The sequence below is a fragment of the Rhinichthys klamathensis genome, unplaced genomic scaffold (assembly GCF_029890125.1).
Source record: "Rhinichthys klamathensis goyatoka isolate OS25496 unplaced genomic scaffold, OSU_Roscu_1.1 h1tg000574l_1, whole genome shotgun sequence".
Taxonomy (NCBI): domain Eukaryota; kingdom Metazoa; phylum Chordata; class Actinopteri; order Cypriniformes; family Leuciscidae; genus Rhinichthys; species Rhinichthys klamathensis.
In genome coordinates this window covers 83786-111706 of record NW_026607038.1, presented here as the reverse complement: position 1 = coordinate 111706, position 27921 = coordinate 83786, and the positions used below count along the sequence as shown (strand labels likewise).

Genomic DNA, 27921 nt, shown 5'->3' with positions numbered 1-27921 from the left:
GAAAATTGCGTCAACGTCCACCTTAACTAAGGCAGATCAATAATATTATTGAATATTAAATGTCCCCAACTAAGCAGCCAAAATCCAAGGCAACAGTGGAGGAACCCAAACTCCATCAGGGACAGAATGGAGAAAAAAACCTTGGGAGAAACCAGACTCAGTCGGGGGGCCAGTTCTCCTCTGGCCAACGGAGGAACAGTGCATGATTCGGGCAGCATTACAAGTCAGATTGGATCGGAACATTTAGAGTATTTATCCATTTCCATCTTTTGGAAGTCCAAGTAATCACGCCGGTATTAGGACGAGTTGTTGAGGATCAGTGCCGTCCACCATAGAGAGTCCATATCGCCCGTGTTGAGTCGTCTCTTCACAGGCTTTGTGATTGGAGCATCTGAAGTCTCCGTGAGAGGCTGGATACAAACTGGAGCTGACGAACGCCATTTTCTCGGGACTCGCGTCCCGAGATAACAGCAGAAAAGCAAAAAGGGAAAATAATTAGCGTAGCTGCTGTTCATAATGATGATTTCCATAACACAGGCGTAAATGATAAAACATGAAGACTCTTGCGTCCCAAAATCACCCCCCACTCAACTCAGCCCAGCTTACTGACCTCTACGTCCCTCCTGCTGCTGAGACCTAACCACAATCTCACAATCTCTCCGCAGCCCAACCATACGCGCCAACCCGTTGACTAAGGCTGTCGAGCCCCACTGGTGCGTGAATAGGCAGTTTCAGTGGACAACGGTTCCGTATGGCATACTACCTACCGCAACACAATATCTGCCCAACCACCCGTCATTCACGCAATATACACAGGAACGTAATAACTGCAAATACTATGCAACCTATACAGATAACCTACAGTCTCTTCAAGTTTTATAGTATTAAATGCAGTTGATCTGATTCAGCAGTATTATAAAAGGTAAGCATTATGTAAATGCTTGGCTAAAGAGATGCGTCTTTAATCTAGTTTTAAACTGGGACAGCGAGTCAGAGCCTCGAACAATATCAGGAAGGCTATTCCAGAGTTTAGGAGCTAAATGTGAGAATGCCCTCCCTCCTTTAGTGGACTTAGATATCCTAGGAATGACTAGAAGCCTCGAATTTAGTGATCTTAAAGAACGCGATGGATTGTAGGGCGATAGAAGGTCCATTAAATACACAGGAGCAAAACCATTTAGGGCTTTATAGGTCAGTAATAGTACTTTGTAATTGATACGGAACTTGATAGGTAACCAGTGTAGAGATGATAAAATTGGTGTTATATGATCATATTTTCTGGACCTAGTAAGAACTCTAGCGGCTGCATTTTGCACTAACTGTAGCTTGTTTATTGAGGATGCAGGACAACCAGCTAATAAAGCATTACAGTAATCTAGTCTCGAGGTCATGAATGCATGAACTAACTTTTCTGCATCGGAAACAGATAGCATGTTACGTAATTTAGCAATGTTTCTAAGATGGAAAAAGGCCGTTCTTGTAACATATGAAATGTGATTTTCGAAAGACAAGTTGTGGTCTAGTATAACACCCAGGTCTTTTACCGTAGAGGATAAAGTAACAGGACATCCTTCTATATTAAAGTTGTATTGTAAGTGGTTTTGTGGGTAGTTTTTTGGACCAACAAGTAATACCTCCGTTTTATCTGGATTTAGTAGCAGGAAATTATGCGTCATCCAGCATTTTATATCTTTAAGACACTGTCAATTTTGATGAGTTAGTGTTTTCATCTGGTCGTGATGAAATATATAATTGAGTGTCATCAGCATAACAGTGGAAATTAATTCCATGTTTTCTTATAATATTAAGTCATTGTCAAACCGTTTCTCAGTGGTGTGTGTGTGTGTGTGTGTGTTTCTTCAGACGCTGTACAGTAGATACGGTGTGGGTTGTTTAAGGTTTACGGCTTGTGTTTTGGAAACAGACACCAGCAGAAAGTATCAGTACGAAGGAAATCAAATAAGATTTGATGAACAATACTAAAGCTTTGACATTCAAGTCAAGTCACCTTTATTTACACAGTGTTTCAACGCAGCTTTACAGTGATAACAGGAAAATAATGCAACAAAGTTTGTTTCTTGAAGAAAAAAGCGTCACAGTCCAGCTTAAGCCAGTTCAGTGACGGCTCATTTCTGTTGTAAAAAAAAATGAGAAAAGTGAGAGAGTGTGTGTGAGAGAGAGTGTGTGTGTGTGTGTGTGAGAGAGAGATAGAGTGTGTGTGTGTTTGTGTCACAACATCTACAGTATGTTTGTGTTGAATCTGTTCTTTCTCCTGAACCCCACACCCCACACACACACTCACACACCCACCCACACACACACACACACTGTTTACAGCTAAACATGTTTAAGTGTGTTCTAGAAACCACAGACATCCCTCTGTTATTTGCTGCACATTTATTGATATTTCTCATATTCAATTAAGACCCTTATGTCATATTTAACCGCAACTAATGACAGTAAAGACGTGTATCACAGCACTCATACACTCGTCGAGCTTTACAGTGGCCACACATGAGTTTACTAACCCAGACTCGAGACTGTATCAGATCAGCTCATAATAATAATAACTCTATTGATTATGTGCGCGAGAGGGTTATATTGTGTTCTCTGATCAGATAAATACATTTGATCAGTTCTTGCATGGGATTAAAACCCTTATACACTTCACTTGTACATATTTTGAAAAATATTATTGTTTATCCGTTTAATCAGTAGATGTATTAATCACATTTGTCGTTTCTTTATCATTTATCAGATTGTCGATTACAATCATATGTTTCTTGTGTGCAAAACAAAATCTTGTGTAGGTTAAAAAAAAGAGTTGTATAAAAAAAATTGGTCGTTTTAATTAAATATCTTGCAAATACGTTCCGCCGGACTCGCGCTTTCCTCGTGCACACGCTTAGATGTGCGCGCGCGGCAGAGGGAGACGGACGCGAAACGCGAGACACGAATGAAACATCGATAAACTCGATTAAACTGAATTAAACTAAAACTTAAAATAATTAATGTCATGTTAATATAACACACACTAAGAGAAGTACACAAAAACTCGACCCAAACTAAAACCTGAAGTAAAGAAACGCGGAGATTTACCTCACATCAGCTGCTGAGGAGAGAAACGGTGAGTTTATTCGCATTTTAAACTTGACGTGATGAATTATCAGTGTTTTTTTTATTATATTCCAGATTGTTTTCCACTCTTATCGTGTTGGTTGTGTTCGTCTTTATGTCCTTGAGAGTCTGACACACCTGCAGCTGCAGGTGATTCGAGTTAATCAGTGATAGAAATGAATAAAACTCCCTGTTAATGAGTCTTTCGCGCGCTCTGTGTGGATTCATAGTCAGGGAATATGGAAAATATTAAATCAATTCAGCTAAAGGAAGTCTAGAATCGACACAGGTCTGAGATCAGACACTGCAACATCCACAGTGCAAAGTCCTCTATAGGTGTGTGTGTGTGTGTGTGTGTGTGTGGATTGATGTGGGCCCCTCCCCCTCCACCAATATCATATACTGTACAGTAGAGGAGCATGGAGGCCCACATATAACAGAAGATGGTGATGTTGTTGTAAAACCTTTATTTTAAATGTTATATAAAAGTTACAACTAACAAAAATCAACAAATTGTTACATAATAATAAAACCAATTTAAAAATCAACAAATTGTTACATAATAATAAAACCAATTTTAAAAAAGTAACAGCAAAATAATGTTGTTTTCCCATCAGTCTGTTATAATTCATAAATCAAAAAGTAAACATTTAGAAATTGACAAGAATGCAGTCAAATTTAGAAAATAAAATCATGTATCGTCTTATTTTTTAAATAAAGATAATATGGAACTGGTAATATTATTAAATAAAGATCCCAGTGCAGTGTGTTGTATAATCCGTGTTCTCTTGATGCCGGCAGGTCCGGTGCGTCGGGACTCGAGTCCATTCTTTAACTCTATTTACAAGAGTGTGTCTGAGAGCGCGAGTGTGTGTGTGTGTGTGTGTGTGTGTGAGACGAGAGAGGGAGTGTGTCTGAGAGAGCGCGAGTGTGTGTGTGTGTCTGAAAGAGCGCGAGTGTGTGTGTGTGAGAGAGAGAGAGTGTGTCTGAGAGAGCGAGTGCTTTTGTTTTTGTGATATATGAGGACACAAATGTGTATAATGACATGCATATTACACTGGTATTACAACTTACACGTGATATATGAGGACATTGCATGAGTCCTCATATTTCAAATAGCTTAAAAAACATAAAAAACAATGGGTTTTTTTATGTAAAAATGCAGCATGTCTCCTGTGATGGGCAGGTTAAGGGATAGGGGCTGTGTGTGTGTGTGTGTGTGTGTGTGTGTGTGTGTGTGTGTGTGTGTGTGTGTGTGTGATGGGCAGGTTTAGGGATAGGGGCAGTGTAGGGGGATAGAATATATAGTTTGTCCAGTATAAAAGTCATTACGCCTATGGAATGTCCTCATATATCACAAAACACAGCTGTGTGTGAGAGAGAGAGAGAGAGAGAGAGAGTGTGTGTGTGTGTGTGTGTGTGAGAGAGAGAAAGAGCACCTGCACGAGTGTCTGTGAGTCTCTCTCTGTGAGTGTGTGTGAGAGAGAGTGTGTGTCTGAGAGAGCGCGAGTGTGTGTGTGAGAGAGAGAGTGTGTCTGAGAGAGCGCGAGTGTGTGTGTGAGAGAGAGAGTGTGTGTCTGAGAGAGCGCGAGTGTGTGTGTGAGAGAGAGAGAGTGTGTCTGAGAGAGCGCGAGTGTCTGACTGTGAGTGTGTGTGTGAGAGAGAGTGTGTCGAGCGAGAGTGTGTCTGTGTGTGTCGAGAGAGAGTGTGTCGAGAGAGCGTGAAGTGTGTGTGTGTGTGTGAGAGTGTCTGAGCGCGAGTGTGTGTGAGAGAGAGAGTGTGAGCGCGAGTGTGTGTGAGAGAGAGAGAGAGAGTGTGTCTGAGAGAGCGCGAGTGTGTGTGTGTGTCGAGAGAGAGTGTGTCGAGAGAGAGTGTCTGAGAGAGTGTGAAGTGTGTGTGTGTGTGAGTGTCTCAGAGAGCGCGAGTGTGTGAGAGAGAGAGTGTGAGCGCGAGTGTGTGTGTGAGAGAGAGAGAGTGTGTCTGAGAGAGAATGTCTGAGAGAGTGTGAAGTATGTGTGTGTGTGAGTGTCTCAGAGAGCGCGAGTGTGTGAGAGAGAGAGTGTGAGCGCGAGTGTGTGTGTGAGAGAGAGAGAGTGTGTCTGAGAGAGAATGTCTGAGAGAGTGTGAAGTGTGTGTGTGTGTGAGTGTCTCAGAGAGCGCGAGTGTGTGAGAGAGAGAGTGTGAGCGCGAGTGTGTGTGTGAGAGAGAGAGAGTGTGTCTGAGAGAGAATGTCTGAGAGAGTGTGAAGTATGTGTGTGTGTGAGTGTCTCAGAGAGCGCGAGTGTGTGAGAGAGAGAGTGTGAGCGCGAGTGTGTGTGTGAGAGAGAGAGAGTGTGTCTGAGAGAGAGTGTGTCTGAGAGAGCGCGAGTGTGTGTGTGTGTCGAGAGAGAGTGTGTCGAGAGAGAGTGTGTCGAGAGAGAGTGTGTCGAGAGAGAGTGTGTCGAGAGAGAGTGTGTCGAGAGAGAGTGTGTCGAGAGAGAGTGTGTCGAGAGAGAGTGTGTCGAGAGAGAGTGTGTCAAGAGAGAGTGTGTCGAGAGAGAGTGTGTCAAGAGAGAGTGTGTCGAGAGAGAGTGTGTCGAGAGAGAGTGTGTCGAGAGAGAGTGTGTCGAGAGAGAGTGTGTCGAGAGAGAGTGTGTCGAGAGAGAGTGTGTCAAGAGAGAGTGTGTCGAGAGAGAGTGTGTCAAGAGAGAGTGTGTCGAGAGAGAGTGTGTCGAGAGAGAGTGTGTCGAGAGAGAGTGTGTCGAGAGAGAGTGTGTCGAGAGAGAGTGTGTCGAGAGAGAGTGTGTCGAGAGAGAGTGTGTCGAGAGAGAGTGTGTCGAGAGAGAGTGTGTCGAGAGAGAGTGTGTCAAGAGAGAGTGTCTGAGAGAGCGTGAAGTGTGTGTGTGTGTGAGAGTGTCTGAGAGTGTCTGAGAGAGCGCGAGTGTGTGAGAGAGAGAGAGAGTGTGAGCGCGAGTGTGTGTGTGTGTGAGAGAGAGAGTGTGTCGAGAGAGAGTGTGTCGAGAGAGAGTGTGTCGAGAGAGAGTGTGTCGAGAGAGAGTGTGTCAAGAGAGAGTGTGTCGAGAGAGAGTGTGTCAAGAGAGAGTGTGTCGAGAGAGAGTGTGTCGAGAGAGAGTGTGTCGAGAGAGAGTGTGTCGAGAGAGAGTGTGTCGAGAGAGAGTGTGTCGAGAGAGAGTGTGTCAAGAGAGAGTGTCTGAGAGAGCGTGAAGTGTGTGTGTGTGTGAGAGTGTCTGAGAGTGTCTGAGAGAGCGCGAGTGTGTGAGAGAGAGAGAGAGTGTGAGCGCGAGTGTGTGTGTGTGTCGAGAGAGAGTGTGTCGAGAGAGAGTGTGTCGAGAGAGAGTGTGTCGAGAGAGAGTGTGTCGAGAGAGAGTGTGTCAAGAGAGAGTGTGTCGAGAGAGAGTGTGTCAAGAGAGAGTGTGTCGAGAGAGAGTGTGTCGAGAGAGAGTGTGTCGAGAGAGAGTGTGTCGAGAGAGAGTGTGTCGAGAGAGAGTGTGTCAAGAGAGAGTGTCTGAGAGAGCGTGAAGTGTGTGTGTGTGTGAGAGTGTCTGAGAGTGTCTGAGAGAGCGCGAGTGTGTGAGAGAGAGAGAGAGTGTGAGCGCGAGTGTGTGTGTGTGTGAGAGAGAGAGTGTGAGCGCGAGTGTGTGTGAGAGAGAGAGTGTGAGCGCGAGTGTGTGTGTGTGAGAGAGAGAGAGAGTGTGAGCACGAGTGTGTGTGTGTGTGAGAGAGAGAGTGTGAGCGCGAGTGTGTGTGTGTGTGAGAGAGAGAGTGTGAGAGAGAAAGAGCACCTGCACGAGTGTCTGTGAGTCTTTCTCTGTGAGTGTGTGTCACATTGTCTTTGGGTTTTAAAGAGCATATTGCAGGTAAAAAAAAAAATCTAAATTAATATATAACCTTGTATGAAAATACCATATGAAAAGTTAATGCAGGATTTAAAATGGTTTAAAACGACATAAGGGCACTAATTTAGTAGATAAAGTGAGCGTTTCTTGGACTGCTCGTAAAAACGGCTTTTTTTTGGTTGCAAAAACTCCGGCCTGTCAGGACATCGAGTCCACAGGTTTCCATAACAAGAAAAGGGACGGCGCTGTATATCTTTCGTGCCTGGTGCGGTGTGTGCAGGTGAAGAGACGGGAGTTCTCTTCCGCATCGGCTTCGAGAACCGCGGCCGTGTGTAGCGTTCACTTCAGATCGGGTGTAGCGTTCACTTCAGATCGGGTGTAGCGTTCACTTCAGATCGTGTGTAGCGTTCACTTCAGATCGTGTGTAGCGTTCACTTCAGATCGTGTGTAGCGTTCACTTCAGATCGTGTGTAGCGTTCACTTCAGATCGTGTGTAGCGTTCACTTCAGATCGTGTGTAGCGTTCACTTCAGATCGTGTGTAGCGTTCACTTCAGATCGTGTGTAGCGTTCACTTCAGATCGTGTGTAGCGTTCACTTCAGATCGTGTGTAGCGTTCACTTCAGATCGTGTGTAGCGTTCACTTCAGATCGTGTGTAGCGTTCACTTCAGATCGTGTGTAGCGTTCACTTCAGATCGTGTGTAGCGTTCACTTCAGATCGTGTGTAGCGTTCACTTCAGATCGTGTGTAGCGTTCACTTCAGATCGTGTGTAGCGTTCACTTCAGATCGTGTGTAGCGTTCACTTCAGATCGTGTGTAGCGTTCACTTCAGATCGTGTGTAGCGTTCACTTCAGATCGTGTGTAGCGTTCACTTCAGATCGTGTGTAGCGTTCACTTCAGATCGTGTGTAGCGTTCACTTCAGATCGTGTGTAGCGTTCACTTCAGATCGTGTGTAGCGTTCACTTCAGATCGTGTGTAGCGTTCACTTCAGATCGTGTGTAGCGTTCACTTCAGATCGTGTGTAGCGTTCACTTCAGATCGTGTGTAGCGTTCACTTCAGATCGTGTGTAGCGTTCACTTCAGATCGTGTGTAGCGTTCACTTCAGATCGTGTGTAGCGTTCACTTCAGATCGTGTGTAGTGTTCACTTCAGATCGTGTGTAGCGTTCACTTCAGATCGTGTGTAGCGTTCACTTCAGATCGTGTGTAGCGTTCACTTCAGATCGTGTGTAGCGTTCACTTCAGATCGTGTGTAGCGTTCACTTCAGATCGTGTGTAGCGTTCACTTCAGATCGTGTGTAGCGTTCACTTCAGATCGTGTGTAGCGTTCACTTCAGATCGTGTGTAGCGTTCACTTCAGATCGTGTGTAGCGTTCACTTCAGATCGTGTGTAGCGTTCACTTCAGATCGTGTGTAGCGTTCACTTCAGATCGTGTGTAGCGTTCACTTCAGATCGTGTGTAGCGTTCACTTCAGATCGTGTGTAGCGTTCACTTCAGATCGTGTGTAGCGTTCACTTCAGATCGTGTGTAGCGTTCACTTCAGATCGTGTGTAGCGTTCACTTCAGATCGTGTGTAGTGTTCACTTCAGATCGGGTGTAGCGTTCACTTCAGATCGTGTGTAGCGTTCACTTCAGATCGTGTGTAGCGTTCACTTCAGATCGTGTGTAGCGTTCACTTCAGATCGTGTGTAGCGTTCACTTCAGATCGTGTGTAGCGTTCACTTCAGATCGTGTGTAGCGTTCACTTCAGATCGTGTGTAGCGTTCACTTCAGATCGTGTGTAGTGTTCACTTCAGATCGGGTGTAGCGTTCACTTCAGGTCGTGTGTAGCGTTCACTTCAGGTCGTGTGTAGCGTTCACTTCAGATCGTGTGTAGCGTTCACTTCAGATCGTGTGTAGCGTTCACTTCAGATCGTGTGTAGCGTTCACTTCAGATCGTGTGTAGCGTTCACTTCAGATCGTGTGTAGTGTTCACTTCAGATCGTGTGTAGCGTTCACTTCAGATCGTGTGTAGTGTTCACTTCAGATCGTGTGTAGCGTTCACTTCAGATCGTGTGTAGCGTTCACTTCAGGTCGTGTGTAGCGTTCACTTCAGATCGTGTGTAGCGTTCACTTCAGATCGTGTGTAGCGTTCACTTCAGATCGTGTGTAGCGTTCACTTCAGATCGTGTGTAGCGTTCACTTCAGATCGTGTGTAGCGTTCACTTCAGATCGTGTGTAGCGTTCACTTCAGATCGTGTGTAGCGTTCACTTCAGATCGTGTGTAGCGTTCACTTCAGATCGTGTGTAGCGTTCACTTCAGATCGTGTGTAGCGTTCACTTCAGATCGTGTGTAGCGTTCACTTCAGATCGTGTGTAGCGTTCACTTCAGATCGTGTGTAGCGTTCACTTCAGATCGTGTGTGGCGTTCACTTCAGATCGTGTGTAGCGTTCACTTCAGATCGTGTGTAGCGTTCACTTCAGATCGTGTGTAGCGTTCACTTCAGATCGTGTGTAGCGTTCACTTCAGATCGTGTGTAGCGTTCACTTCAGATCGTGTGTAGCGTTCACTTCAGATCGTGTGTAGCGTTCACTTCAGATCGTGTGTAGCGTTCACTTCAGATCGTGTGTAGCGTTCACTTCAGATCGTGTGTAGCGTTCACTTCAGATCGTGTGTAGCGTTCACTTCAGATCGTGTGTAGCGTTCACTTCAGATCGTGTGTAGCGTTCACTTCAGATCGTGTGTAGCGTTCACTTCAGATCGTGTGTAGCGTTCACTTCAGATCGTGTGTAGCGTTCACTTCAGATCGGGTGTAGCGTTCACTTCAGATCGGGTGTAGCGTTCACTTCAGATCGGGTGTAGCGTTCACTTCAGATCGTGTGTAGCGTTCACTTCAGATCGGGTGTAGCGTTCACTTCAGATCGTGTGTAGCGTTCACTTCAGATCGGGTGTAGCGTTCACTTCAGATCGGGTGTAGCGTTCACTTCAGATCGTGTGTAGCGTTCACTTCAGATCGTGTGTAGCGTTCACTTCAGATCGTGTGTAGTGTTCACTTCAGATCGTGTCATATCATAACACTCATATCATAACAGGCTCATAACAGGCTCATAGCAGGCTCATAACAGGCTCATATCATAGCAGGCTCATATCATAGCAGGCTCATAACAGGCTCATAGCAGGCTCATATCATAGCAGGCTCATATCATAGCAGGCTCATAACAGGCTCATAGCAGGCTCATATCATAGCAGGCTCATAACAGGCTCATAGCAGGCTCATATCATAGCAGGCTCATAACAGGCTCATAGCAGGCTCATAACAGGCTCATAGCAGGCTCATATCATAGCAGGCTCATATCATAGCAGGTTCATAACAGGCTCATAGCAGGCTCATATCATAACAGGCTCATAACAGGCTCATAGCAGGCTCATAACACGCTCATAGCAGGCTCATATCATAGCAGGCTCATATCATAGCAGGTTCATAACAGGCTCATAGCAGGCTCATATCATAGCAGGCTCATAGCAGGCTCATATCATAACAGGCTCATAACAGGCTCATAGCAGGCTCATAACAGGCTCATATCATAGCAGGCTCATAACAGGCTCATAGCAGGCTCATATCATAGCAGGCTCATAACAGGCTCATATCACAGCAGGCTCATAACATGCTCATAGCAGGCTCATATCATAGCAGGCTCATATCATAGCAGGCTCATAGCAGGCTCATATCATAGCAGGCTCATATCATAGCAGGCTCATAACAGGCTCATATCACAGCAGGCTCATAACATGCTCATAGCAGGCTCATAACAGGCTCATAGCAGGGTCATATCATAGCAGGCTCATAACAGGCTCATATCATAGCAGGCTCATAACAGGCTCATAGCAGGCTCATATCATAGCAGGCTCATAACAGGCTCATAGTAGGCTCATATCATAGCAGGCTCATAGCAGGCTCATATCAGGCTCATAGCAGGTTCATAACAGGCTCATAGTAGGCTCATATCATAGCAGGCTCATAGCAGGCTCATATCAGGCTCATAGCAGGTTCATAACAGGCTCATAGCAGGCTCATATCATAGCAGGCTCATAACAGGCTCATAGCAGGCTCATATCATAGCAGGCTCATAACAGGCTCATAGCAGGCTCATAACACGCTCATAGCAGGCTCATATCATAGCAGGCTCATATCATAGCAGGTTCATAACAGGCTCATAGCAGGCTCATATCATAGCAGGCTCATAGCAGGCTCATATCATAACAGGCTCATAACAGGCTCATAGCAGGCTCATAACAGGCTCATATCATAGCAGGCTCATAACAGGCTCATAGCAGGCTCATATCATAGCAGGCTCATAACAGGCTCATATCATAGCAGGCTCATAACATGCTCATAGCAGGCTCATAACAGGCTCATAGCAGGCTCATAACAGGCTCATAGCAGGGTCATATCATAGCAGGCTCATAACAGGCTCATATCATAGCAGGCTCATAGCAGGCTCATATCAGGTTCATAACAGGCTCATAGCAGGCTCATATCATAGCAGGCTCATAACAGGCTCATATCATAGCAGGCTCATAACAGGCTCATAGCAGGCTCATATCATAGCAGGCTCATAGCAGGCTCATATCAGGCTCATAACAGGCTCATAGCAGGCTCATATCATAGCAGGCTCATAGCAGGCTCATATCAGGCTCATAGCAGGTTCATAACAGGCTCATAGCAGGCTCATATCATAGCAGGCTCATTACAGGCTCATAGCAGGCTCATATCATAGCAGGCTCATAACTGTACGGCTGTGGTCCGTCATACGAGTAAGTATTTCCTCAGCGTCTGAAATGTCATTGCGATCCATTGTTTTCCTGTTGTTTGAATCGACCGCTCTCCCGCCCGTTACGTCACGCCCGTCACGCCCATTTTCAGACGCGGTTAAAATTTTCTCACAAAAAAGACTCTAGAAGCTTCTGTAGCGTATTTATACGAATATTTTAAAGAAAATCTAGTTCCTACATTATTTTTCTATACATTGACTCGTTGGGTCCTCTAACCTGCAATATGCCCTTTAATGAATAGTTTTGGCAGCATGCTGGATGGATGTGTGTGTGTGTGTAGTAACTTTAGGTGTTTTGTGCTTTTTGATCCATTCATGTTTATGATCATTTCTGTGCAGCTCATTCATAAACGTGTTATGATCTCGTTATGATCTCGGTTATGATCTTAGTTATGATCTCGTTATGATCTCGGTTATGATCTTAGTTATGATCTCGTTATGATCTCGGTTATGATCTCGTTATGATCTCAGTTATGATCTCAGAGTTATGATCTTAGTTATGATCTCGGTTATGATCTCGTTATGATCTCGGTTATGATCTTAGTTATGATCTCGTTATGATCTCGTTATGATCTCAGTTATGATCTCAGAGTTATGATCTTAGTTATGATCTCGGTTATGATCTCGGTTCAGCAAGTCTTTTCGAGGGTCATGTGTACAGGAGCCCATCCGCCACATAACAAAAATACATCATGCATTGGTAAATCGAAATGATGAAATAGTCATAATTATGAAATAATAATTTGAAATTGACATACTAAGTTATAATTATGATATTTAAAAAGTCAAAATTAGGATATTTTATTTTATGACTTTTTCGACTTTTCATGTCACAAATATGACTTGGTATGTCAATTTTGAATTTTTGTTTCTTAATTATGACATTAGTATGTCATACTTCTCCTTAGTATGTCATAATTCATTAGTATGTCATAATTCTCCTTAGTATGTCATAATTCTCCTTAGTATGTCCTAATTCTCACTAGTATGTTAGTATGTCATAATTCTCCTTAGTATGTCCTAATTCTCCTTAGTATGTCATAATTCTCCTTAGTATGTCCTAATTCTCCTTAAGATGTCATAATTCTCCTTAGTATGTCATAATTCTCCTTAGTATGTCATAATTCTCCTTAGTATGTCATAATTCTCCTTAGTATGTCATAATTCTCCTTAGTATGTCATAATTCTCCTTAGTATGTCATAATTCTCATTAGTATGTTAGTATGTCCTAATTCTCCTTAGTATGTCCTAATTCTCCTTAGTATGTCCTAATTCTCCTTAGTATATCATAATTCTCCTTAGTATGTCATAATTCTCCTTAGTATGTCCTAATTCTCCTTAGTATGTCCTAATTCTCCTTAGTATGTCATAATTCTCCTTAGTATGTCATACTTCTCCTTAGTATGTCATAATTCTCCTTAGTATGTCATAATTCTCCTTAGTATGTCCTAATTCTCCTTAGTATGTCATAATTCTCCTTAGTATGTCATAATTCTCCTTAGTATGTCATACTTCTCCTTAGTATGTCATAATTCTCCTTAGTATGTCATAATTCTTAGTATGTCATAATTCTCCTTAGTATGTCATAATTCTCCTTAGTATGTCATAATTCTCCTTAGTATGTCCTAATTCTCCTTAGTATGTCATAATTCTCCTTAGTATGTCCTAATTCTCCTTAGTATGTCCTAATTCTCCTTAGTATGTCATAATTCTCCTTAGTATGTCATAATTCTCCTTAGTATGTCCTAATTATCCTTAGTATGTCATAATTCTCATTAGTATGTCATAATTCTCCTTAGTATGTCATAATTCTCATTAGTATGTCATAATTCTCCTTAGTATGTCATAATTCTCATTAGTATGTCATAATTCTCATTAGTATGTCATAATTCTCATTAGTATGTTAGTATGTCATAATTCTCATTAGTATGTCATAATTCTCCTTAGTATGTCATAATTCTCATTAGTATGTCATAATTCTCATTAGTATGTCATAATTCTCCTTAGTATGTCATAATTCTCCTTAATATGTCATAATTCTCCTTAATATGTCATAATTCTCCTTAGTATGTCATAATTCTCCTTAGTATGTCATAATTCTCCTTAGTATAATTCTCCTTAGTATGTCCTAATTCTCCTTAGTATGTCATAATTCTCCTTAGTATGTCATAATTCTCCTTAATATGTCATAATTCTCCTTAGTATGTCATAATTCTCCTTAGTATGTCATAATTCTCCTTAGTATGTCATAATTCTCCTTAATATGTCCTAATTCTCCTTAGTATGTCATAATTCTCCTTAGTATGTCATAATTCTCCTTAGTATGTCATAATTCTCCTTAGTATGTCATAATTCTCCTTAGTATAATTCTCCTTAGTATGTCCTAATTCTCCTTAGTATGTCCTAATTCTCCTTAGTATGTCATAATTCTCCTTAGTATGTCCTAATTCTCCTTAGTATGTCATAATTCTCCTTAGTATGTCATAATTCTCCTTAGTATGTCCTAATTCTCCTTAGTATGTCCTAATTCTCCTTAGTATGTCATAATTCTCCTTAGTATGTCCTAATTCTCCTTAGTATGTCCTAATTCTCCTCAGTATGTCATAATTCTCCTCAGTATGTCATAATTCTCCTTAGTATGTCATAATTCTCCTTAGTATGTCATAATTCTCCTTAGTATAATTCTCCTTAGTATAATTCTCCTTAGTATGTCATAATTCTCCTTAGTATGTCATAATTCTCCTTAGTATGTCCTAATTCTCCTTAGTATGTCATAATTCTCATTAGTATGTCATAATTCTCATTAGTATGTCATAATTCTCCTTAGTATGTCATAATTCTCCTTAGTATAATTCTCCTTAGTATGTCATAATTCTCCTTAGTATGTCATAATTCTCCTTAGTATGTCATAATTCTCCTTAGTATGTCATAATTCTCATTAGTATGTCATAATTCTCATTAGTATGTCATAATTCTCATTAGTATGTCATAATTCTCATTAGTATGTCATAATTCTCATTAGTATGTCATAATTCTCATTAGTATGTCATAATTCTCCTTAGTATGTCATAATTCTCCTTAATATGTCATAATTCTCCTTAGTATGTCATAATTCTCCTTAGTATGTCATAATTCTCCTTAGTATGTCATAATTCTCCTTAGTATGTCATAATTCTCCTTAGTATAATTCTCCTTAGTATGTCATAATTCTCCTTAGTATGTCATAATTCTCCTTAGTATGTCATAATTCTCCTTAGTATGTCATAATTCTCCTTAGTATGTCATAATTCTCCTTAGTATGTCATAATTCTCCTTAGTATGTCATAATTCTCCTTAGTATGTCATAATTCTCCTTATTATAATTCTCATTAGTATGTCATAATTCTCCTTAGTATGTCATAATTCTCCTTAGTATGTCATAATTCTCCTTAGTATGTCCTAATTCTCCTTAGTATGTCATAATTCTCCTTAGTATGTCCTAATTCTCCTTAGTATGTCATAATTCTCCTTAGTATGTCATAATTCTCCTTAGTATGTCATAATTCTCCTTAGTATAATTCTCCTTAGTATGTCATAATTCTCCTTAGTATGTCATAATTCTCCTTAGTATGTCATAATTCTCCTTAGTATGTCATAATTCTCCTTAGTATGTCATAATTCTCCTTAGTATGTCATAATTCTCCTTAGTATGTCATAATTCTCCTTAGTATGTCATAATTCTCCTTAGTATGTCATAATTCTCCTTAGTATAATTCTCCTTAGTATGTCATAATTCTCCTTAGTATGTCATAATTCTCCTTAGTATGTCATAATTCTCCTTAGTATGTCCTAATTCTCCTTAGTATGTCATAATTCTCCTTAGTATGTCATAATTCTCTCCTTAGTATGTCATAATTCTCCTTAGTATGTCATAATTCTCTCCTTAGTATAATTCTCCTTAGTATGTCATAATTCTCTCCTTAGTATAATTCTCCTTAGTATGTCATAATTCTCCTTAGTATGTCATAATTCTCCTTAGTATGTCATAATTCTCCTTAGTATGTCATAATTCTCCTTAGTATGTCATAATTCTCCTTAGTATGTCCTAATTCTCCTTAGTATGTCATAATTCTCCTTAGTATGTCATAATTCTCTCCTTAGTATGTCATAATTCTCCTTAGTATGTCATAATTCTCTCCTTAGTATAATTCTCCTTAGTATGTCATAATTCTCTCCTTAGTATAATTCTCCTTAGTATGTCATAATTCTCCTTAGTATGTCATAATTCTCCTTAGTATGTCATAATTCTCCTTAGTATGTCATAATTCTCATTAGTATGTCATAATTCTCATTAGTATGTCATAATTCTCAATTCTCATTAGTATGTCATAATTCTCATTAGTATGTCATAATTCTGTTTCACGAAAGTGTGGGCTGCGTCTGGAATCGCACACTTCCCTGTGGAAACAGTTTGTGACCAAAGAATTATGTCAGAATTCCCAGAACTAGTGAAACTCCGGATGATGAACTACGGCCTGTGAGTATAGACCTTATGTAGCCACGCCCCTTTCCAGCGCTGAGCTCATTGGCTTTTGACTTCCGGTCTGTATTTTCACAGCGATCTTGCGAAGTTATGAATGAACGGCTCGTTAAAAAAATTCCCAAGCTCCATTTGTTCAGACATATGCTTTACAATGCTTATCATAAACATTACAATGCTCATGATAACTTTCGTTAACTCTACAATAAGTAAATCAACTTCACCAGCTAATTACTCCTGGACAGCGATGCCATAGAGATATACAGAGTGACCGCAAAAACGGAAGTTCAAAGACAATATCCGAAAGATGGCGGCGCCCTCGTTTCTCTGGTGCATAAGGTCTATATCATATGATGGACACTTTACTATCCCATGATGCCACGGGAGAGGCTTTGGGGACGCAACTGACGCTAGATCACATGATCATGACATCATGAGTACGTCCAGATTACATTCATACGGACTTTTTTAGCAGTCGTGAAGTAATTATTCTGTAATTATAGTGTCCACTCGAGAGTAGGGCTGGGGTAAACGATTATTAATTAAACGATTAGTCTGTCGATTATTTTATCGATTAGTCGACTAATCTAACAACTAATTGAACGATTCTTTTTTGTAACATGGAAATTGCAGGAGTGCACATTCAATGCACAACAATTTTGATCTGGTTCTTACAGAGTATCTACACTGTAAAATGTTTGGTAGGCTACTCAAATGAGCCCTATCACACTTGGATGTGGTGCTCATTTTAATGTTTTCAGTGCTCAACGGTTTTGTTGACGGGGGTGGGGTTTACATGCGCTTCATAAGGCACACACGCACATTTGCACACACACGCGCAAGGTCTCTCGCTCTCTCCCTCGCTGCGCGCGCTACACGGTTTGGAGCTCGCGAGCTCTAGATTCCGGGAGATTTTAACTAATTTGCGGTCATCAGGGAGCCGCTATCACTATGCGGGAGACTTGGGATGTCAACTCCATTTGACAAAGAGCGCAAATAACGACACCTTTACGTTTGGGACTAAATTTGAAGTATTCCCATACCTTCGATGATTTAGTGCGAGCTGGGGTTTTTTAGGACTTTTTCTTTTGTTGGGACTTTTGCATGGCTTTGTTGTGAATTCTGTGAAGAGGTTGCTGTTTCGTCCTCGATTCTGCAATGTTTCGGTCTCCCACGTGTGTGTGGCGAGCTGTACTGCCGGGAACGGTGCAAAAAAATAAATACATAAATAAATAAAGAAGCGTCGACAAAAAAATATGACGTCGACGTCATCGACGCGCCGCTACAGGCCTACTCGAGAGTCATGGTTTCAGATAAACATGAAAGCATAAATAGACTTCTGTTATAGCCTATTTCCAGTTTTCTGCCCCATGTGCCTTTGTGTAGTCAGTTTGTAGTTTTCCCCAGTGTATGAACTCTCGTTAGCTCCTGAAGCCCCTGAAGCTCCTGAAGCTCGTTAGCTCCTGAAGCTCCTGAAGCTCGTTAGCTCCTGAAGCTCGTTAGCTCCTGAAGCCCCTGAAGCTCCTGAAGCTCGTTAGCTCCTGAAGCTCCTGAAGCTCGTTAGCTCCTGAAGCTCGTTAGCTCCTGAAGCTCGTTAGCTCCTGAAGCTCCTTAGCTTGATTAGCCCTGTGTTTCCCTGTCAGTCGATGTTCCTGTTTCAGTTCTCCATGTTATTAGTGTTTCTCCCCGCTATCACTTCAGCTCTTCCTCATTGTGTCCGAGACACACACTCACTCACACTTTTACTCTCTCTCTTACACACTCGTACTCTCTCTCACTCACACACACACAAACACACTCACTCACTTACTTACTCACAGAAGAGTGTACAGGAAGTTGTGTGTGTGTGTGTGTGTGTGTGTGTGTGTGTGTGTGTGTGTGTGTGTGTGTGTGTGTGTGTGTGTGTGTGTGTGTGTGTGTGTGTGTGTGTGTGTGTGTGTGTGTGTGTGTGTGTGTGAGTGAGTGAGTGAGCGAGCATGCGTGTGTGTGAGAGTGTGTGTGTGAGAGAGTGTGTGTGTTCCTCTCTCTCTTTCACTTCCATGATCAGCCGCTGACGAGAGTCAGAGAGTTTGAGCCGCTCATGAGTTGCAGTGAAGCTCAACTATGGAGTGGGACTATTATGTGCCTGTGCACTTACTGGAGTGAGTACAGACTGTGTGTGTGTGTGTGTGTGTGTGTGTGTGTGTGCTCTAATGTTTGTGTGTATGATATTTCTCAATCATCTCCATGTTTCATGTGTGTCGTATCATGACACTCTTCCTCTTTCTCACGGGATAAAATCAAATCAGTGTAATCAATTTCTGAAGCTGATTGATCTGTTGTGTGTCAGTGTGTGTGTGTCAGTGTGACCGTGTGTGTGTCAGTGTGATGCTTCAGTCAGGTGTGTGTGTCAGTGTGTCAGTGTGTGTGTCAGTGTGACCGTGTGTGTGTCAGTGTGACGCTTCAGTCAGGTGTGTGTGTCAGTGTGTCAGTGTGACGCTTCAGTCAGGTGTGTGTGTCAGTGTGACCGTGTGTGTGTCAGTTTGTCAGTGTGACGCTTCAGTCAGGTGTGTGTCAGTGTGACCGTGTGTGTGTCAGTGTGACGCTTCAGTCAGGTGTGTGTGTCAGTGTGACCGTGTGTGTGTCAGTTTGTCAGTGTGACGCTTCAGTCAGGTGTGTGTCAGTGTGACCGTGTGTGTGTCAGTGTGACGCTTCAGTCAGGTGTGTGTGTCAGTTTGTCAGTGTGACGCTTCAGTCAGGTGTGTGTGTCAGTTTGTCAGTGTGACGCTTCAGTCAGGTGTGTGTGTCAGTTTGTCAGTGTGACGCTTCAGTCAGGTGTGTGTGTCAGTGTGACCGTGTGTGTGTCAGTGTGACCGTGTGTGTGTCAGTGTGACGCTTCAGTCAGGTGTGTGTGTCAGTGTGACCGTGTGTGTGTCAGTGTGACCGTGTGTGTGTCAGTGTGACCGTGTGTGTGTCAGTGTGACCGTGTGTGTGTCAGGGTGTCAGTGTGTGTGTCAGTGTGATGCTTCAGTCAGGTGTGTGTGTCAGTGTGTCAGTGTGTGTGTCAGTGTGACCGTGTGTGTGTCAGTGTGACGCTTCAGTCAGGTGTGTGTGTCAGTGTGTCAGTGTGACGCTTCAGTCAGGTGTGTGTGTCAGTGTGACCGTGTGTGTGTCAGTGTGACGCTTCAGTCAGGTGTGTGTGTCAGTGTGACCGTGTGTGTGTCAGTGTGACCGTGTGTGTGTCAGTGTGACGCTTCAGTCAGGTGTGTGTGTCAGTGTGACCGTGTGTGTGTCAGTGTGACGCTTCAGTCAGGTGTGTGTGTCAGTGTGACCGTGTGTGTGTCAGTGTGACGCTTCAGTCAGGTGTGTGTGTCAGTGTGACCGTGTGTGTGTGTCAGTGTGACCGTGTGTGTGTCAGTGTGACGCTTCAGTCAGGTGTGTGTGTCAGTGTGACGCTTTAGTCAGGTGTGTGTGTCAGTGTGACCGTGTGTGTGTCAGTGTGACCGTGTGTGTGTCAGTGTGACGCTTCAGTCAGGTGTGTGTGTCAGTGTGACCGTGTGTGTGTCAGTGTGACGCTTCAGTCAGGTGTGTGTGTCAGTGTGACCGTGTGTGTGTCAGTGTGACCGTGTGTGTGTCAGTGTGACGCTTCAGTCAGGTGTGTGTGTCAGTGTGACCGTGTGTGTGTCAGTGTGACGCTTCAGTCAGGTGTGTGTGTCAGTGTGACCGTGTGTGTGTCAGTGTGACGCTTCAGTCAGGTGTGTGTGTCAGTGTGACCGTGTGTGTGTCAGTGTGACCGTGTGTGTGTCAGTGTGACGCTTCAGTCAGGTGTGTGTGTCAGTGTGACCGTGTGTGTGTCAGTGTGACGCTTCAGTCAGGTGTGTGTGTCAGTGTGACCGTGTGTGTGTCAGTGTGACGCTTCAGTCAGGTGTGTGTGTCAGTGTGACCGTGTGTGTGTGTCAGTGTGACCGTGTGTGTGTCAGTGTGACGCTTCAGTCAGGTGTGTGTGTCAGTGTGACGCTTTAGTCAGGTGTGTGTGTCAGTGTGACCGTGTGTGTGTCAGTGTGACCGTGTGTGTGTCAGTGTGACGCTTCAGTCAGGTGTGTGTGTCAATGTGACCGTGTGTGTGTTAGTGTGACCGTGTGTGTGTGTCAGTGTGACGCTTCAGTCAGGTGTGTGTGTCAGTGTGACCGTGTGTGTGTCAGTGTGACCGTGTGTGTGTCAGTGTGACCGTGTGTGTGTCAGTGTGTCAGTGTGACGCTTCAGTCAGGTGTGTGTGTCAGTGTGACCGTGTGTGTGTGAGTGTGACCGTGTGTGTGTCAGTGTGACGCTTCAGTCAGGTGTGTGTGTCAGTGTGACCGTGTGTGTGTGAGTGTGACCGTGTGTGTGTCAGTGTGACGCTTCAGTCAGGTGTGTGTCAGTGTGACCGTGTGTGTGTCAGTGTGACGCTTTAGTCAGGTGTGTGTGTCAGTGTGACCGTGTGTGTGTCAGTGTGACCGTGTGTGTGTGACCGTGTGTGTGTCAGTGTGTCAGTGTGACGCTTCAGTCAGGTGTGTGTGTCAGTGTGACCGTGTGTGTGTCAGTGTGACCGTGTGTGTGTCAGTGTGACCGTGTGTGTGTCAGTGTGACGCTTCAGTCAGGTGTGTGTGTCAGTGTGACCGTGTGTGTGTCAGTGTGACCGTGTGTGTGTCAGTGTGACGCTTCAGTCAGGTGTGTGTGTCAGTGTGACCGTGTGTGTGTCAGTGTGACGCTTTAGTCAGGTGTGTGTCAGTGTGACCGTGTGTGTGTCAGTGTGACGCTTTAGTCAGGTGTGTGTGTCAGTGTGACCGTGTGTGTGTCAGTGTGACGCTTCAGTCAGGTGTGTGTGTCAGTGTGACCGTGTGTGTGTCAGTGTGACGCTTCAGTCAGGTGTGTGTGTCAATGTGACCGTGTGTGTGTGACCGTGTGTGTGTCAGTGTGACCGTGTGTGTGTCAGTGTGACGCTTCAGTCAGGTGTGTGTGTCAATGTGAACGTGTGTGTGTCAGTGTGACCGTGTGTGTGTCAGTGTGACCGTGTGTGTGTCAGTGTGACCGTGTGACCGTGTGTGTGTCAGTGTGACCGTGTGTGTGTCAGTGTGACCGTGTGTGTGTCAGTGTGACCGTGTGTGTGTCAGTGTGACCGTGTGTGTGTCAGTGTGACCGTGTGTGTGTCAGTGTGACGCTTCATCAGAGCGCTTCAGTCAGGTGTGTGTTCATCAGAGCGCTTCAGTCAGGTGTGTGTTCATCAGAGCGCTTCAGTCAGGTGTGTGTTCATCAGAGCGCTTCAGTCAGGTGTGTGTTCATCAGAGCGCTTCAGTCAGGTGTGTGTTCATCAGAGCGCTTCAGTCAGGTGTGTGTTCATCAGAGCGCTTCAGTCAGGTGTGTGTTCATCAGAGTGCTTCAGTCAGGTGTGTGTTCATCAGAGTGCTTCAGTCAGGTGTGTGTTCATCAGAGCGCTTCAGTCAGGTGTGTGTTCATCAGAGCGCTTCAGTCAGGTGTGTGTTCATCAGAGCGCTTCAGTCAGGTGTGTGTTCATCAGGACAGTTAACAGTGAATTTAAACCTCTTTTTGGAGACGTCCTTATTAAAAAAACCCAATATGAAATAAAGTAAATAATGTTTTCTTAACCTGTTAACTGCACATTTCTTATTGATGTATTCCAAGCACATATTTTAGTAATCATAAATTAGGTATCATTCGAAAGCTTAAACACTGTGAATCTGTTTTAAAATTGGAAACATGGTATTTTCCTGCACTATTTTATAATCAAATATTTTTCTAATCTTGACACTCATATCGTCGGAAATGTCTGAGACTCACGGTTCCATATTTGGCTGCTGATCCGTGATAGAAGTGAACTGAAATTGTGACAGAAATTTATTAATTTGTGACAGGAGACGCATCAGTGTGTGTGTGTGTCACCCAGTGGCTGTTTTTGGTAAAGCGCTTAAGCAAAACAGGAACTTCAATTTCTCATCAACTTTAAATTTGCAACATAACTTGATTAGGCATGTGGCTTATTTTGAAAGTGCATAAATTTAATATAAATATAAATTTAGTTCAGTACTTTTGCTTTACAGTAAACCTAAACTTTTTATTGAAGTTGAAGTTGTACAATAATGTGTGTAGGTTTGTACTGCATGTGCGCGTGTGTGTGTGTGTGTGTCAGTAGGGAAGTGGTTGATTCGTGCACGTTGTCTCACTGAGTCCCTCCCTCTAACCACTGACAGAGACACAGACAGACAATAGAAGTGAGATAGGCAACACACACGCACTTTCACTCCTGTATCACTCTAACTGCTGTGTGTGTGTGTGTGTGTGTGTGTGTGTTTGTGTGTGTGTGTGTGTGTGTGATGATGAGGACTCTTCACAGGCTGAAGTTGATGAGTTCTCCCAGTCTGAGTGATTTGGGTCGTTCAGAGAGATCAGCGCTGGATGACAGGAACAACCAGCAGCAGCGAGCGGGAAACAACACCACCTGGATCAGGTACACACACACACACACACAACACATTTTCTTGGCTGTGTAAATGTAAGCGTACTGCAGTCGTTGATTTTACATAGTCAGCTAGTTATAAATTCTGTTGACTAATCTAAACCAGAGCTCTAAACTGGTTTAAAAGTTCAGTTTAAAAAAATTAAGGTATAAATGAAGGACTAAATACATTTACTTGATATATATATTATTTTTAGAAATGACAATGTCCACAAAAATAGGTTTTGCTAATTTGTGTGTGTGTGTGAGAGTGTGCTGACAAACAGCTTCATGTCGTTGTCTCACACACACACACACACACACACACACACACACACACACACTGTATAAAAGCTCATTTGTTCTCATCTTTTGAGGAGAAATTCCTACAAAACCAGTTTCCTCTGTTTGTTGTGTGTGTGTGTGTGTGTGTGTGTGTGTGTGTGTGTGTGTGTGTGTGTGTGAGTGAGCCTGAGGGATGCAGTCCAGAACACAAAGAACACAAATCAGGCCTTATAGTTTGTGTGTGAAGAGAATCCTCTGTTTCTGTTCGTACACACACTAGTGGCTGGAGAACAATGATTGTTTGATATCACTGATGCTGTGTGTGTGTGTGTGTGTTTATATGTGAGATATTTAAAGCCTCTATTTGTTATAATTTTGATGATTATGGCTTACAGCTTATGAAAACCTTTTCACAATAGTATAATTTTGACTTTTGTCCAATCAGAGCAGAGTAGACCAATCACAACAGACTGAGCTGTCTGGCCAATCAGAGCAGAGTAGGCTAATCAGAACAGTAGACCAATCACAACAGACTGAGCTGTCTAGCCAATCAGAGCAGAGTAGACCAATCACAACAGACTGAGCTGTCTAGCCAATCAGAGCAGAGTAGACCAATCACAACAGACTGAGCTGTCTAGCCAATCAGAGCAGAGTAGACCAATCACAACAGACTGAGCTGTCTGGCCAATCAGAGCAGAGTAGACCAATCACAACAGACTGAGCTGTCTGGCCAATCAGAGCAGAGTAGCTCACGGAAAGGAGGGATTTAGAGAGACTGATTCATCCGCTGAGTCTTTGAGAATCATTGAAAAATGTACATCATCGAAATGGACCAATGGCAGTTCAGAACTCTAAATGAACTTTTTGGCCTGATTTTGTTTGAAATGACGTCACGTGTTTTGGGGCCTTCAGTGAGCAGCTTCATCAATCCATTTTCATCAATTCATCAAACATTTAATGTGCATTGAGGTTTACATGTTAATCCAGCCTGAAACATCATGGACACATTTAACGTGTGTGTGTGTGTGTGTGTGTGTGTGACAGCATCCATAATGCCGTGATCTCCGTGTTCCAGCGGAGGGATCTGGGAGAGAACGAGCTCTACGTACTGAATGAAGGCGTCAGGTGAGAGACCTTCAATTCAAATGAGCTTTATTGGCATGACTGTGTGAAATAGATAGACAGTGGCCTTCACTACACTCACACACACACGGGGACAATAACGTGCTGGGTTTGGTCTGTGTCTAGGCAGCTCCTGAAGACTGAGTTGGGCTCCTTCTTCACAGAGTACCTGCAGGTGATCAAACGAGTCTCTCTATAATCCTCACTAACGAAGAGGTGTGAGTGTGAACATGAGTGTGAACATGAGTGTGAACATGAGTGTGAGTGTGATGATTGTGATTGTGGGTGTGATGATTGTGAGTGTGATGATTGTTATTGTGGGTGTGATGATTGTGATTGTGGGTGTGATGATTGTGATTGAGTGTGATGATTGTGAGTGTGATGATTGTGAGTGTGATGATTGTGATTGTGGGTGTGATGATTGTGATTGTGGGTGTGATGATTGTGATTGAGTGTGATGATTGTGAGTGTGATGATTGGATTGAGTGTGATGATTGTGATTGTGGGTGTGATGATTGTGACTGTGGGTGTGATGATTGTGATTGTGATGATTGTGATTGTGAGTGTGATGAGTGTGATTGTGAGTGTGATGATTGTGATTGTGGGTGTAATGATTGTGAGTGTGATGATTGTGAGTGTGATGATTGTTATTGTGGGTGTGATGATTGTGATTGTGGGTGTGATGATTGGATTGAGTGTGATGATTGTGATTGTGGGTGTGATGATTGTGATTGTGGGTGTGATGATTGTGATTGTGAGTGTGATAATTGTGATTGTGAGTGTGATGATTGTGAGTGTGAGTGTGATGATTGTGAGTGTGATGATTGTGAGTGTGATGATTGTGAGTGTGATGATTGTGAGTGTGATGATTGGATTGAGTGTGATGATTGTGATTGTGGGTGTGATGATTGTGATTGTGGGTGTGATGATTGTGAGTGTGATGATTGTGAGTGTGATGATTGGATTGAGTGTGATGATTGTGATTGTGGGTGTGATGATTGTGATTGTGGGTGTGATGATTGTGATTGTGAGTGTGATGATTGTGATTGTGGGTGTGATGATTGTGATTGTGGGTGTGATGATTGTGAGTGTGATGATTGTGAGTGTGATGATTGTGAGTGTGATGATTGTGAGTGTGATGATTGGATTGAGTGTGATGATTGTGATTGTGGGTGTGATGATTGTGATTTTGGGTGTGATGATTGTGATTGTGAGTGTGATGATTGTGATTGTGAGTGTGATGATTGTGATTGTGAGTGTGATGATTGTGAGTGTGATGATTGTGATTGTGAGTGTGATGATTGGATTGAGTGTGATGATTGTGATTGTGGGTGTGATGATTGTGATTGTGGGTGTGATGATTGTGATTGTGAGTGTGATGATTGTGATTGTGGGTGTGATGATTGTGATTGTGGGTGTGATGATTGTGATTGAGTGTGATGATTGTGAGTGTGATGATTGGATTGAGTGTGATGATTGTGATTGTGGGTGTGATGATTGTGATTTGTGGGTGTGATGATTGTGATGATTATGATTGTGATTGTGAGTGTGATGATTGTGATTATGAGTGTGATGATTGTGAGTGTGATGATTGTATTGAGTGTGATGATTGTGATTGTGGGTGTGATGATTGTGATTGTGGGTGTGATGATTGTGATTGTGAGTGTGATGATTGTGATTGTGGGTGTGATGATTGTGATTGTGGGTGTGATGATTGTGAGTGTGATGATTGTGAGTGTGATGATTGTGAGTGTGATGATTGTGAGTGTGATGATTGGATTGAGTGTGATGATTGTGATTGTGGGTGTGATGATTGTGATTGAGTGTGATGATTGTGAGTGTGATGATTGGATTGAGTGTGATGATTGTGATTGTGGGTGTGATGATTGTGATTTGTGGGTGTGATGATTGTGATGATTGTGATTGTGGGTGTGATGATTGTGATTGTGATGATTGTTATTGTGGGTGTGATGATTGTGATTGTGGGTGTGATGATTGTGATTGTGAGTGTGATGATTGTGATTGTGGGTGTGTGATTGTGATTGTGGGTGTGATGATTGTGAGTGTGATGATTGTGAGTGTGATGATTGTTATTGTGGGTGTGATGATTGTGATTGTGGGTGTGATGATTTTGATTGAGTGTGATGATTGTAAGTGTGATGATTGTGAGTGTGATGATTGGATTGAGTGTGATGATTGTGATTGTGGGTGTGATGATTGTGATTGTGGGTGTGATGATTGTGATTGTGAGTGTGATGATTGTGATTATGAGTGTGATGATTGTGAGTATGATGATTGTGAGTGTGATGATTGTATTGAGTCTGATGATTGTGATTGTGGGTGTGATGATTGTGATTGTGGGTGTGATGATTGTGATTGTGAGTGTGATGATTGTGGGTGTGATGATTGTGATTGTGGGTGTGATGATTGTGAGTGTGATGATTGTGAGTGTGATGATTGGATTGAGTGTGATGATTGTGAGTGTGATGATTGTGATTGTGGGTGTGTGATTGTGATTGTGGGTGTGATGATTGTGAGTGTGATGATTGTAAGTGTGATGATTGTTATTGTGGGTGTGATGATTGTGATTGTGGGTGTGATGATTTTGATTGAGTGTGATGAGTGTGATGAGTGTGATTGTGAGTGTGATGATTGTGATTGTGGGTGTGTGATTGTGATTGTGGGTGTGATGATTGTGAGTGTGATGATTGTGAGTGTGATGATTGTTATTGTGGGTGTGATGATTGTGATTGTGGGTGTGATGATTGGATTGAGTGTGATGATTGTGGGTGTGATGATTGTGATTGTGGGTGTGATGATTGTGATTGTGAGTGTGATAATTGTGATTATGAGTGTGATGATTGTGAGTGTGATGATTGTGAGTGTGATGATTGGATTGAGTGCGATGATTGTGATTGTGGGTGTGATGATTGTGATTGTGGGTGTGATGATTGTGATTGTGAGTGTGATGATTGTGAGTGTGATGATTGTGAGTGTGATGATTGTGAGTGTGATGATTGTGAGTGTGATGATTGTGAGTGTGATGATTGTGAGTGTGATGATTGTGAGTGTGATGATTGTGAGTGTGATGATTGTGAGTGTGATGATTGTGAGTGTGATGATTGTGAGTGTGATGATTGTGAGTGTGATGATTGGATTGAGTGTGATGATTGTGATTGTGGGTGTGATGATTGTGATTGTGAGTGTGATGATTGTGATTGTGGGTGATTGTGAGTGTGATGATTGTGATTGTGGGTGTGATGATTGTGAGTGTGATGATTGGATGGAGTGTGATGATTGTGATTGTGGGTGTGATGATTGTGATTTGTGGGTGTGATGATTGTGATGATTGTGATTGTGGGTGTGATGATTGTGATTGTGATGATTGTTATTGTGAGTGTGATGATTGTGATTGTGAGTGTGATGATTGTGAGTGTGATGATTGTGATTGTGGGTGTGTGATTGTGATTGTGGGTGTGATGATTGTGAGTGTGATGATTGTGGGTGTGATGATTGTTATTGTGGGTGTGATGATTGTGATTGTGGGTGTGATGATTTTGATTGAGTGTGATGATTGTGAGTGTGATGATTGGATTGAGTGTGATGATTGTGATTGTGGGTGTGATGATTGTGATTGTGGGTGTGATGATTGTGATTATAATTGTGTGATGATTGTGATTATAATTGTGTGATGATTGTGAGTGTGATGATTGTGATTGTGGGTGTGATGATTGTGATTGTGAGTGTGATGATTGTGATT

General features: G+C 42.8%; 1 protein-coding gene across 4 annotated transcripts in view; it reads left to right on the top strand.

Moving 5' to 3' along the window:
* The first annotated feature begins 2896 nt into the window (after window positions 1–2896).
* The window catches only part of prr5b (proline rich 5b (renal)), a 51526-nt gene continuing 26501 nt past the window's right edge, over window positions 2897–27921 (top strand). The window contains exons 1-4 of one of the 4 annotated variants that reach the window (XM_056239929.1): window positions 2897–3127; window positions 22653–22766; window positions 24084–24164; window positions 24288–24336. In XM_056239929.1, coding sequence (XP_056095904.1) covers window positions 22663–22766; window positions 24084–24164; window positions 24288–24336 — 234 coding nt within the window. In that variant the 5' untranslated portion in view covers window positions 2897–3127; window positions 22653–22662. Of the gene's footprint in view, window positions 3128–18296; window positions 18427–22640; window positions 22767–24083; window positions 24165–24287; window positions 24337–27921 lie in introns of those variants that run through there. The other 3 variants (XM_056239930.1, XM_056239928.1, XM_056239926.1) reach the window with 3 other exon arrangements.